Source organism: Sminthopsis crassicaudata, chromosome 4, assembly GCF_048593235.1.
Source record: "Sminthopsis crassicaudata isolate SCR6 chromosome 4, ASM4859323v1, whole genome shotgun sequence".
NCBI lineage: Eukaryota > Metazoa > Chordata > Mammalia > Dasyuromorphia > Dasyuridae > Sminthopsis > Sminthopsis crassicaudata.
In genome coordinates, this window is record NC_133620.1 from 375,375,096 (window position 1) to 375,389,680 (window position 14,585).

The 14,585-nt window shown below is 35.3% G+C and overlaps 1 protein-coding gene across 1 annotated transcript; it reads left to right on the forward strand.

The window, feature by feature from the left end:
* Positions 1-1,121: 1,121 nt before the first annotated feature.
* On the forward strand, positions 1,122-2,063 carry LOC141540842 (olfactory receptor 10R2-like). The gene has a single exon (XM_074264783.1). It carries the CDS (start codon positions 1,122-1,124, stop codon positions 2,061-2,063), a length of 942 nt encoding a protein of 313 aa, XP_074120884.1.
* Positions 2,064-14,585: the final 12,522 nt, after the last annotated feature.

Genomic DNA, 14,585 nt, shown 5'->3' on the forward strand with positions numbered 1-14,585 from the left:
TTCTATAAGTTGACACTTATTCTACAAGACTGACACCTATGATGATATACTTAGAGTATTTAAGCGCTAAGTGATCTGGGAGGGAAGACAGACTTGGAGTTAGAGAAGACAGAGGACTGACTGACAGACTCAAAGATAAAGACCCTCGTTGTGGCTGTCCTATCTCCTTTACAGTCTGTCTCCTTTGCCTGGGGCCGGGCTAGATTTCTGGGGGACCTTCAAATGGGCCTTGGTCTTTGTGGAGAAGTGATAAAGGCAGAAGAGCCTCCATAAGGCTGGTCAAGTCTTCTCCTCTGTGGCTGAGTTTGTCACCAGTTTATAAATTCTATTACAATTAAATCAGTTCATCATACTGAGTATAAATCAATCATTATATCACTAGGGAACCATTATTTGTTGTAAGATTTAATCAGTCATACTGAACTAGAGAACTATTAATCACCATGCTAAACTAGATAATCATTGTCTTATCAATTCCACTGAGTTCTAACACCTTAGAATCCTTGCTTCAAGTATATTTCTCAAGAGTTCTGGCCCATTACAAAGATCAATTTGGCATGGTTACCAAATACATAAATATTTCCTCTCATACTGAATTGAGTTGGAACCATTTTTCACTGAATTAGCAAGTCCAGCAATTAGTCTTCTTTCTATCCTGTTTCACAAGGCTGCTTCTCTTCTCCCTATAAAAGCCAAAGGGAGGATCATACTCAGATCTGAAAAGCCCCAAACCCTAAATTTTGACATCCCATATTCCTAATAGTAAAGACACCAAGCAGATAAGTAAGTCAAGGTTAAACAGTCCGTGTGGGTCTTCAATTTCTAAAACTGAATGAAGTCAACTGCATGGTGGATTTGAATGATGATGCACAAACTGGTAACCAATCAAACTGTGTCCCAAGAACTGCTGATTCAGTTGATAATATGAGACATATCCTAGATTTGTTTATTTGTAGCCATATTACATCTTTAGTATTTCATTATTACTCTCAACTCCACCCTACAAATTCAGGGTCATTCCAAAGATTTAATCATTCAGAATGAATAATCTCAGCTCCCAGGACTCACAGAACTGAATGTTTCCTCCTCTCCTTTTCTCTCCCCAGGACTTTCCCAGAAAAATGATTCCTTCAGCCAACTTTACCAGGATTAATGAGTTCCTGTTATTGGGCTTCTCTTATCTCCAGGAAAAGCAGCTTGTGCTTTTCCCACTCTTCCTCTGTATTTATCTGCTCATTCTGAGTGGGAACATCACTACAGTGACTGCCATCTTCCTGGAACACAAACTTCACACTCCAATGTACTACTTCCTGAGTATCCTTTCTATCTCTGAGACTTTCTATACCATTGTCATCTTGCCCAAGATGCTCCTTAACCTTCTTTCTGTGCTCAGGACTATTTCCTTCATCAATTGTGCTGTCCAGATGTTCTTCTTTGCTGGCTTGGCTGTCAACAACTGCCTGCTGCTTGGGGTGATGGGTTATGACCGCTATGCTGCTATTTGCCACCCTCTGCGCTACCCAATTCTCATGAGCTGGCGGGTATGTGGGCAGCTGTCAATCACTTGTGGCATTTTAGGTTTTATGTCCGCACTAATTATGGTTAATTTGATCTTTAATCTCCCCTTTTGTAATTCCAACAAAGTCAACCACTACTTCTGTGATATTTCACCTGTTATTAGACTTGCCTGTACAGACTCAGAAACTCGTGAATTTGTCATTTTCATCCTTTGTGCTCTGGTACTTGTGATCCCCTTTTTCTTTATTTGCATTTCCTATCTCTATATATTGAAAACCATCATGAAAATCCCCTCAACAGAAGGGAAGAAAAAGGCCTTCTCTACATGTGCTTCTCATCTCACAGTGGTAATCATTCACTATGGCTGTGCTTCCTTCATCTACCTGAGACCCACAGGCAGTTATATTTCTAACAAGGACCGCATAGCCACAGTGACATATACTGTCATCACACCACTGTTGAATCCCATAGTGTATAGCCTCAGAAATAAAGATGTACAAATGGCCATCAGGAAAGTGTTGAGCAGGAAATTTCACTTAAAATAATACAATTTGATCAGTCCCTTTGATAATTTATCTTAGATATTGAATATTTTCCCAGATTATGCATGTGGTATAACTGCTTCTATTGAAAAAATACTATGTGCAAGATCTTTATTAATTAATTTATCTGTTTTGGGGTCAGTGTGGATATATGGAAATGAATTTCTTTTGGGAAACAGGAATTCTGGATAATAAAGATAAAAATAGATTCAGACACATTGGAGTCATAGAGAGTGGTCTTGAGAAAGATTGTGGACCAAGACAAGGTCACTAGAAAGTTAGTCTGAAATAGTTAGGCAAAGCACTTCCTTGGGGCCCTGGCTCAGGAAGGATAAAGAATCACATCAGAGATGAAAGAAAATAACAGATGAAGTTCAACTGTGTTTCTGACTCTGATACCATCATCTTGTGGATATCTAGACTCAGCAACTTCCATAAGTTATTAAGATTTGTTTATTCATTTTTCATTATGTCTTTTGAATGAATTTCTCCTTTCCAACACTATTTTTATTATTATAATTATCTAACTTTTATCATAACATGGTGGGACAGTTCGAAAAGTCTCTTGAGTGGTCCCTGGGCTTGCATTCTCTCCCCCTTCCAATCAGTTGTTCTCATGATTATCAGATTCCACTTACATATATTTATATATATATATATATATATATAAATTATATATATATTATATGTATATATATATATATATATATATATATATATATATATATGAAAGTTCATGTTCTATAATATCTAGGATATATATTTCAAATTTCTTTTTTTGACATTAACACAAAGCCAAAACCTTTCCCTAGCTTTCCTGTCCCAAAATTATTCACATTTCCTTTTTAAAAAATCTTTCCTGAAGATCATATTTATACATCCTTTCAAATAGTCTAACTGAGGGCTGTATGTATATAAGAATATGACTTGTAATTCTTGCCGCCTTGGTTGTATACATAACATTTTCTCCACTTTGAATACCCTTCATTCTGTTTATTGAAATTCTACTCCTCTTTCAAGGTCCATTTCAAAGCATACTTCTTTACTGAAGCCTTCCCTGATCATCTTATTATACAAATACCAACATGCATTTTCTGAAATAGAGAAGTAATCAGTAACTCCTATCTTCTTATTGACTGTCTATCTCCTGAATGACATGCTATGGGACAAAATGTAAACAATTGCCAGAAGTCTCAGTCCTAGAAACCAGAAAGAAGGAAACTTTAATGCTTTGCTCCTTGGTAATATCTGATTTCATCATTCTTCTGAAAATAGATAAGAGTTTTGGGTGTAGAATCAAGAAGACAAGAGTTCCGATTCAGTATCAGACACTTATTAGTTGTATGACCCTAGGCAAAACATTTCACTGCCATTTGCATTAGTTTCTTCAAGCATTAAATGGGGAAAATAACAGCAATTAGATTTCTGTTAGTGTGAAAATAATTGTAAAGTGTAATATGTTTTGTACCATGCTTGTCATGTAGTAGATGCTATGTAATTGATTATTTCCTTCTCCCTTTCATAGCATCATTCTAAGAATCAAAAGCAATAAAATTTATAAACAATTGAGCTCAATGACTGGCACATAGTAGATATTTAATAAATGCTTATTCTCTTTCCTCTTTTCTTATTTTTTTTTTGCTCTGATAGGACTCCACCCTGAGGCCATAGGGGATTTAATAACATCTGAACATTCCTATATGAACAATGAATTCCTATTCATTCATATTTTCTTAGTGATTCTGATCCTTTTTAAAAGCAATATTCAAATTATTTTTCCTCTTACTGTCCACTTCATTATTCCTCAGCTCTTTTATTCACTGTGAAGTCCTTTTTATTCTCTCCTTCTTTTCTCACATCATCAAGATGTCTTCTCCATTTATGACTGCTTTGGCTCCATTTCAGATGAAGATATGGCCCTTCTCTTTCCCAAGATATACTTATCTGTATAGGTGATTGAATTCTATCCTCACTTCTCTATTAGATTACTGACTGTATCATTTCACTTTCTCAATCATTTTTAATTCCCTCCTGACTAGCTCCTTCTTGCCTGCAAAAATGACCAATTAATTCCCATTCATCCTCAAAAACTTGATCCAATCATCCCTACTATCATTCATAATATCAGTCCTGTGACACAGACTTCTTTGCCATTCCTTATATAAGATTACCCATACCCTGACTTCTTCTATTTTAACAGATTTTATCTTAAGTTTGGAATTTGTTCCATCATCAATTTTACTTGAATTTAATGATTTCCTTCAAGTATCAACTAAAATTTCATCTTTAAAGAAACGCTTCTGCATTTTTACAGTCATAGCTTCTGATAAAGGCCTCATTTCCAAAATATTCAGAAAATTGACTTTAATATATGAGAAATCAAGCCATTCTCCAATTGGTAAATGGTCAAAGGATATGAACAGACAGTTCTCAGATGAAGAAATTCCATATTAAAGATGCTTCAAGTCATTATTAATCAAAGAAATGCAAATTAAGACAACTCTGAGATACAACTACACACCTGTCAGATTGGCTAAGATGACAGAGAAAGATAATGGGCAATGTTGGAGGGGATATGTGAAAACAGGGACACTGATACATTGTTTGTGGAATTGTGAATACATCCAGCCATTCTGGAGAATGATTTGGAACTATGCACAAAAAGTTATCAAATTTCATACCCTTTGGCCCAACAGTGTTACTACTGGGCTTATATCCCAAAAAGATCTTAAAGAAGGGAAAGGGACTTAAAGAAGGGAAAGAATGGTTGTGGCAGCCTCTTTGTAGTGGCCAGAAAGTGGAAATTGAGTGGCTGCCTATCAACTGGGCAATGCTTGAATAAATTTTGGTATGTGGACCTTATGGAATATCATTGTTCTGTAAGAAAAGACCAACAGGATGATTTCAGAAAGGCCTGGAGAGACTTACATGAACTGATGCTGAGTGAAATGAGAAGCACCAGGAGATCATTATATACTTTAACAACAATATTATATGATGATCAATTCTGATGGATATGGCCATCTTCAACAATGAGATGAACTAAATCAGTTCCAATAGAGCAGTAATGAACTGAACCAGTTATGCCCAGTGAAAGAACTCTGGGAGATGACTATGAACCACTATATAGCATTCCCAATACCTCTACTTTTGTCTGCCTTCATTTTTGATTTCCTTCACAGGCTAATGGTATACTATTTCAAAGTCTCATTCTTTTTACACAGCAAAATAACTGTTTAGATATGTATACATATATTTTATTTAATTTATACTTTAACATATGTAACATGTTTTGGTCAACCTGCCATCTAGGGGAGGGGGGTGGGGGGAATGAGGGGAAAAATTGGAACAAAGGCTTGGCAATTGTCAGTGTTGTAAAATTACCCATGCATATATCTTGTAAATAAAAAGTTATAGTAATAATTAAAAAACACTTCTGGTTCTCTTTAATAATAATGCTTACTTTCATTGATTTTCTCCAAATTATCATAGGCATATATACACAAATATATACAAATTTCTAGCCACATCTTAGCTAGTTGACAGTATAAGATGACATACTATTTGCATTTATTAATTCAATCAAATGTAGTACTCGGTGATTTTTATATAATATTTGTTTTGCAATCCCAACCTAAAATGTTACATATTTCAGGCCCTTTGTTCTTTTAATGTGGATGCTGCTAGATCCTGGGTTATCCTTATTGTGGCTCCTCCATATCTGAATTGTTTTTTTCTAGCAGCTTCCAATATTTTTTCCTTTGTCTGATGTTTCTTGAACTTGGTCACTATATTTCTTGGCGTTTTTGATTTTAGGGTTCCTTAGGTGATCAATGAATTTTTTCAATGTCTATGTTACCCTCTGTTTCCAAAATGTCTGGGCAGTTCTCTTTGATAATTTCCTCAAAAACAGTGTCCAGGCTCTTTTTTTCTTCACATTTTTCAGGGAGTGAAGATGGCGGCGTGGAGGCAGACAGCTGCTTGAGCTCCTCATTTTCTCTCAGAACTTACTTCATGACAAGCCTCTGACTTAATGCTTGACCCAGAAAGAAATCCACAAATAATCACCAAGAGAAGACATCCTTGAAAGTCGCCAGAAAAGGTCTGTGTTTGCAAAACCAGAGAAATGAAACAATTGAAAAGAATGTCAAGTACCTTACCAGAAAGACAACAGACCTGGAAAACAGATCCAGGAGAGACAATTTGAGAATAATCAGACTCCCTGAAAAATGGGAGGAAAAAAAGAGCTTGGACACCATTTTCGAGGAAATTATCAAAGAGAACTGCCCAGACATTCTGGAAACAGAGGGTAAAATAGACATTGAGAAAATTCATCGATCACCTACTGAAAGGGACCCTAAAATCAAAACGCCAAGAAATATAGTGGCCAAGTTCAAGAACCACCAGACAAAGGAAAAGATATTGGAAGCTGCTAGAAAAAAACAATTCAGATATGGAGGATCCACAATAAGGATAACCCAGGATCTAGCAGCGTCCACATTAAAGGAACAAAGGGCCTGGAACATGATATTCCGAAAGGCTAAGGAACTTGGTATGCAGCCAAGAATAACGTACCAGCAAGAATGAGCATCATTTTCCAGGGAAGAAGATGGACATTTAACGAAATAAATGAATTCCATCTATTCTCGATGAAAAAACCAGATCTACACAAAATGTTTGATCTTCAAATACAAAATTCAAGAGATTTCTAAAAAGGTAAAAAGAAATCTTGAGAACTATATTTCTGCCATAAAGATATGTAAAAAACACATGTATAATTTGTCCTAGAAACCAGAGGTGGAAAGGAAATTATATCATAAAAAAGGGTAAGGTGGTGGCACTGCATCTCATGAAGAGGCAAAGGTAACCTATTATATCTGAGAGAAAGAAAGGAGGGAGATGAACATAGCATGTATCAATAGACATATTAGATTTATGGTGAAACTTCTTCCACTTCATTGAAAAGTGAAAGGGAAGGAGTAAGCTAAGGGGAAGGGAATACAGTAATTTCAAGGAAAAGGGGTAAAATAAGGAGAGGATCTTTAAGGTGGGGGAGGGATCCTAAAAAGGGAGGGCTGTGAAAAGCAAGTGGTGTTCACCAGTTAAACACTGGATAGGAGGGTAAAAGGGAAGGAAAGGGGAAAAGCATAAGCAGGGGTTAATAGGATGGCAAGCAATATAGAATTAGTCCTTCTAACCATAAATGTGAATGGGGCAAACTGCCTCATAAAGAGGAAGCAGTTAGCAGAATGGATTAAAAGTCAGAATCCTACTATATGTTGTTTACAGGAAACACACCTGAAACAGGGTGAGACATTCAAACTAAAAGTAAAAGGGTGGAGCAGAATCTATTATGCTTCAGGCAAAACCAAAAAAGCAGGAGAAGCCATCCTCATCTCAGATCAAGCAAAAACAAAAATTGATCTAATTAAAAGAGATAAGGAAGGGCATTATATCCTGCTAAAGGGCAACATCAATAATGAAGCAGTATCAATATTAAACATATATGCACCAAGTGGTGCAGCATCTAAATTCTTAAAAGAGAAATTAAGAGAGCTGCAAGAGGAAATAGATAGCAAAACTATAATAGCAGGAGATCTCAATCTTGCACTCTCAGAATTAGATAAATCAAACCACAAAATAAATAAGAAAGAAGTCAAAGAGGTAAGTAGAATACTAGAAAAGTTTGATATGATAGATCTTTGGCGAAAGCTAAATGGAGACAGAAAGGAATATACTTTCTTCTCAGCAGTTCATGGAACCTATACAAAAATTGATCATATACTAGGGCATAAAAACCTCAAAATCAAATGCAGTAAGGCAGAAATAGTAAATGCATCCTTTTCAGACCATAATGCAATCAAAATTACATTTAATAAAAAGCCAGGGGAAAATAGACCAAAAAATAATTGGAAACTAAATAATCTTATACTAAAGAATGATTGGGTAAAACAGCAAATCATAGACATAATTAATAACTTCACCCAAGAAAATGACAATAATGAGACATCATACCAAAATGTGTGGGATACAGCCAAAGCAGTAATAAGGGGAAGTTTTATATCTCTACAGGCCTACTTGCATAAAATAGAGAAAGAGAGGGCCAACGAATTGGGCTTAAAACTAAAATTGCTAGAAAAGGAACAAATTAAAAACCCTCAGGCAAACACAAAACTTGAAATTCAAAAAATAAAAGGTGAGATTAATAAAATTGAAAGTAAAAAAAAACTATTGAATTAATTAATAAAACTAAGAGTTGGTTTTATGAAAAAACCAACAAAATAGACAAACCCTTAGTAAACCTGATTTAAAAAAGGAAAGAGAAAAAGCAAATTGATAGTCTTGAAAATGAAAAGGGTGAACTTACCACTAATGAAGAGGAAATTAAAACAATAGTTAGGAGCTACTTTGCTCAACTTTATGCCGATAAATTTGATAACTTAAATGAAATGGAAGAATACCTTCAAAAATATAGCTTGCCCAGATTAACAGAGGAAGAAGTAAGTAGTCTAAATAGTCCCATCTCAGAAAAAGAAATAGACCAAGCTATTAACCAACTTCCTAAGAAAAAGTCCCCAGGACCAGATGGATTTACAGGTGAATTCTACCAAACATTTAAAGAACAACTAACTCCAATGCTATATAAACTATTTGAAAAAATAGGGATTGAAGGAGTCCTACCAAATTCCTTCTATAACACAGACATGGTACTGATACCCAAACCAGGTAGATCGAAAACTGAGAAAGAAAACTATAGACCAATTTCCTTAATGAATATTGATGCTAAAATCTTAAATAAGATATTAGCAAATAGACTTCAGAAAATCATCCCTAGGATAATACACTATGACCAAGTAGGATTTATACCAGGAATGCAGGGCTGGTTTAATATTAGGAAAACTATTAGTATAATTGACCATATTAATAATCAAATTAATAAAAACCATATGATCATCTCAATAGATGCAGAAAAAGCATTTGATAAAATCCAACATCCATTCCTACTAAAAATGCTTGAGAGTATAGGAATAAATGGACTATTCCTTAAAATAATAAGGAGCATATATTTAAAACCTTCAGTAAACATCGTATGTAATGGTGATAAACTAGAACCTTTCCCTGTAAGATCAGGAGTGAAACAAGGTTGCCCACTATCACCATTACTATTCAAGATAGTACTAGAAACTCTAGCCTCGGCAATAAGAGCTGAGAAAGAGATTCAAGGAATTAGAGTAGGAAATGAAGAAATCAAATTGTCACTTTTCGCAGATGACATGATGGTATACTTAGAGAACCCCAAAGACTCTGCTAAAAAGCTATTAGAAATAATTCAGAATTTTAGCAAAGTCGCAGGATACAAAATAAATCCACATAAATCCTCAGCATTTTTATACATTACCAACACAATACAACAGCAAGAGATACAAAGAGAAATTCCATTCAAAATAACAGTCGATAGTATAAAATATTTGGGAATATATCTACCAAAGGAGAATCAGGAATTATATGAGCAAAATTACAAAACACTTGCCACAAAAATAAAGTCAGATTTAAATAATTGGAAAGACATTCAGTGCTCTTGGATAGGCCGAGCGAATATAATAAAGATGACAATACTCCCCAAACTAATCTATTTATTTAGTGCTATACCAATCAGACTCCCAAGAAACTATTTCAATGACCTAGAAAAAATAACAACAAAATTCATATGGAAGAATAAAAGATCGAGAATTGCAAGGGAACTAATGAAAAAAAAATCAGAGGAAGGTGGTCTAAGTGTACCTTATTTAAAGCTATATTATAAAGCAACAGTCACCAAAACCATTTGGTATTGGCTAAAAAATAGACTAGTTGATCAGTGGCATAAGTTAGGTTCACAGGGCAAGATAGTGAATAAAAATAGCAATCTAATTTTTGACAAACCCAAAGATCCCAAATTTTAGGATAAGAATTCACTATTTGACAAAAACTGCTGGGAAAACTGGAAATTAGTATGGCAGAAACTAGTCATGGACCCACATTTAACACCACATACTAAGATACGATCAAAATGGGTCCAAGATTTAGGCATAAAGAAAGAAATCATAAATAAATTGGAGGAACATGGGATGGTTTACCTCTCAGACTTGTGGAGGAGGAAGGAGTTTGTGTCCAAGGGAGAACTAGAGACCATTATTGATCACAAAATAGAACATTTTGATTACACCAAATTAAAAAGTTTCTGCACAAACAAAACTAATGCAAACAAGATTAGAAGGGAAGTAACAAATTGGGAAAACATTTTTACAGTTAAAGGTTCTGATAAAGGCCCCATCTCCAAAATATACAGAGAATTGACTTTAATTTATAAGAAATCAAGCCATTCTCCAATTGATAAATGGTCAAATGATATGAACAGACAATTTTCAGATGATGAAATTAAAACTATTTCCACTCATATGAAAGAGTGTTCCAAATCACTATTGATCAGAGAAATGCAAATTAAGACAACTCTGAGGTATCATTACACACCTGTCAGATTGGCTAAGATGACAGGAACAAATAACGATGAATGTTGGAGAGGCTGTGGGAAAACTGGGACACTGATGCATTGTTGGTGGAGTTGTGAAAGAATCCAACCATTCTGGAGAGCAATCTGGAATTATGCCCCAAAAGTTATCAAAATGTGCATACCCTTTGACCCAGCCATACTACTACTGGGCTTATATCCCAAGGAACTACTAAAGAAGGGAAAGGGACCTGTATGTGCCAAAATGTTTGTGGCAGCCCTTTTCATAGTGGCTAGAAGCTGGAAGATGAATGGATGTCCATCAATTGGAGAATGGTTGGGTAAACTATGGTATATGAATGTTATGGAATATTATTGTTCTATAAGAAATGACCAACAGGAGAAATACAGAGAGGCTTGGAGAGACTTACATCAACTGATGCTGAGTGAAACGAGCAGAACCAGAAGATCATTATACACTTCAACAATGATACTGTACGAGGATGTATGCTGATGGAAGTGGATTTCTTCAACATAACGAAGAGCTAATCTAATTCCAATTGATTAATGATGGACAGAACCAGCTACATCCAGAAAAGGAACACTGGGAAATGAATATAAACTGTTATTTTTACCTTCTGAATCCAATTCTTCCTGTGCAACAAAAAATTCGGTTCTACACACATATATTGTATCTAGAATATACTGTAATATATTTAACATATATAAGACTGCTTGCCATCTGGGGGAGGGGGTTGGGGGAGGAAGGGAAAAAATCTAAATAGAAGTAAGTGCAAGGGATAATGTTGTAAAAAATTACCCATGCATATGTAGTGTCAAAAAAAAAGTTATAATTATAAAATAAAATAAAAATTAAAAAAAAAAAACATTTTTCAGGGAGTCTGATTATTCTCAAATTGTCTTTCCTGGATCTGTTTTCCTGGTCTGTTGTCTTTCCACTAAGGTACTTTACATTCTTTTCAATTGTTTTGTTTTTCTGCTTTTGCTTGACTACTTCTTGGCTTCTCCTGGAGTCATTCATTTCTACTTGTTTGAGTCTAATTTTCAATGATGTATTTTCTTCACTCACTTTTTTATATCTTTTTGTAATTGTCCAATTGAGTTCTTATCTTCTATGGAATTTTTTTCCATTTCATCCATTTTATTTTTTAGAGAGCTGTTCTCTTTTTTTTTTCCTTTTTTTCTTTTTTCTTTTTTTTATTTTTACCTTCTGAATCCAATTCTTCCTGTACTACAACAACAACAACAACAATAAAAATTGGTTCTGCAAACATATATTGTATCTAGGATATACAGTAACATATTTAACATGTACGAGAATGTCTGCCATGTAGGGGAGGGGGTGGAGGGAAGAAGTGGAAAATTCGGAACAGATGTGAGTGCAAGGGATAATGTTGTAAAAAAATTAACCATGCATATTTATTGTTAAAGAAAAAAATGTAAAAAAAATAAATAAATTACATAATTGATGATGGATTCTTGAAGAAAATATTTCTAAAGTTCCTCCTAAAGGACCAACTATCTTTGTAGAGGCATCCAAACATAATATTTGTATACTATTGCTACTTAACTATAAAGAGAGTAGTAAGAATTCATTTTCAGTCCACTCAGCAGAATGAATTGTATGAAGTCATTCTAGCTCTTATTATCTAGGAGATATAAATATAATATCTGATTTGGCCCATTCAGTAGGTGTGGTACAAAGAATTGCCACAGCCCAAATAAAATTTGTAACTTCCAATATATATCAGATCTTTAAGGAACTTCACGAGCAAATGAGAAAGCATCCAGGTAAGATTTATATCTTGTATGTCCACTCTCATAGTGGACTTGCAGGTCCTATTTTTGATGGTAATTCAAAGGCTTTCTAACCATGTTGGCCTATACTCTTTTATTTCCCGAAGCCCAAGAATCTCATTCTAAATATCATCAAGCTTCTCGAGCTTTATGTTTATAATTTGGAATAACAAGAGAGGAAGGTAGGAGCATAGTAAAAGCCTGTACAGCTTGCTGTTCTTTCCACACTCCTACCCTCCCTCCAAGGAAGAACCCTCATGGCTTGATTCCTAATGAAATTTGGCAAATGGATGTGACCCATTATAAATCTTTTGGTCATCTTGTCTTTTATCCGTGTTGTGGTAGACACCTTTTCAAGATTCTATTTTGTAATACCATCAGCAAAACAGACTGCCTAAGTTGTCACTGAATTCCTCATACAAGCATTTGCAATTATGGATGTGCCACAAGCAATAAAAACAGATAATGGAACTGCATAAACATTTTTTAAATTTTTTTTTATTTTTGCCTTTTTAAAATTAATTTTATAATTATAACATTTTTTGACAGTACATATGCATAGGTAATTTTTTTACAACATTTTCCCTTGTACTCCCTTCTGTTCTGAAATTTTCCCCTCTTTCCCTCCATCCCCTCCCCTAGATGGCAGGCATTCCTATGCATATTAAATATGTTATATTATATCCTAGGTACAATAGATACAATAGGTATCCTAGGTACAATGTGCAGAACCGAATTTTGTTGTTGCTGTTGTTGTCTGCATAAACTTCTAAACATTTTGCACACTTTTATGCACAGTATAAAATTTTACATACCACTGGCATACCTTTTAATCCTCAGGGACAGGAAATAGTATAGAAGAAAAATAGAAACATCAAGACACTTCTCCAAAAACAAAAGAAAGGTGGCACCACAGGTAACCCTAGAGAACTTCTAAATTTACCCCTTTATACTATTAACTTCTTGATTTTTTTTACAAAGATGCACTGGTTCCAGCAGACAGATTTTATAACCCACCACAAGGGGAGTGTCCAGTGGGAGCAGCTCCACTATCTTTAGATAATCGCCAGGTGATGTGGAGAGACTCAAATAGTGGTGAATGGAAGGAACAAGACAGGTTAACTGCTTGGAGGAGGGGGTTTGTACCTCTACAGATGGAGAAGGAATCAGATAGGTACCAATGAGCTGTATTCTCCTTGTCCATCAGAGAGAGACCAAAAAGATTCTTAAAACAAAGGAGAAGACCTAAGAAACGTTGAGTGGTTCCATTGCTGATTATGCCCACCAATGAAAGAGCCTGGCAATTATGGTGACTGAGTCATGGACATCAAAAATTGTTGGACTTCAAAACCCTCAGGAGTCATTGGAATATCTGAAACATGAAAAGATTGTTGTAGTACTTCAAAACCCTCAGGAATCATTGGATTCTCTGAGACATGATAAGACTGTTGCAAGACTTCAAAATCTGCAACAAACATTGGATTCCCTAGCACATAAAAAGACTGTTGCAGGACTTCACAAACTTGCAGGGATCATTGGATTCCCTGACACATGAAGTAATGGACAATAGATTGGTTTTGGACTATCCCTTGGCTTTTGCTGAAGATTTTTGAATGATTGTTGTTTACATACCCTCCTTCTAGGAATTCTGGAAATCTTTTACAACACAATGTTGATTTATATTGTTTGTTATATCACTACTTCCAAGTACAATTCATGTTTGTTACACCACATTGAGCCTGCACTGACTGTGGGGAGAATAATCACTAATAGCCTGTGCTTTATTGCTATGTGCTTGTGTAATACCTCTCATGCTGATGGGTTTGTACATAACCTGTTTCTAGTAAGACCCTTCAGCCCAGAAACCTGCTAATAATGTCTGACTTGACTCCCCACTTCCCTTTGGTGTTTTTCATCTTTCTTCTTGATAAGTCAGGGAGGGCATGATCATCTCCTTTTTAGTGCTTTCACCTCCCTTCTTGAGAAGTCAGGGGGAGTGTGATCACCTCCTTTTGGGGTTGTCACCTCCATGAGAAGTCAAGGATGGTGAGATCACCTGTGCAATAAAACAAAAGAAAGTAGGAGATGTAAAGGGCTGAAACTTTGAAAAGGTGCACTTGGATCAGACAACTGAGCACTTAAGGCTAATTACCTATTCGGAATAAGACAATGGCTCTATTAGCATATGTTTGGATAAATGGCTCTTCTCATCATTGATG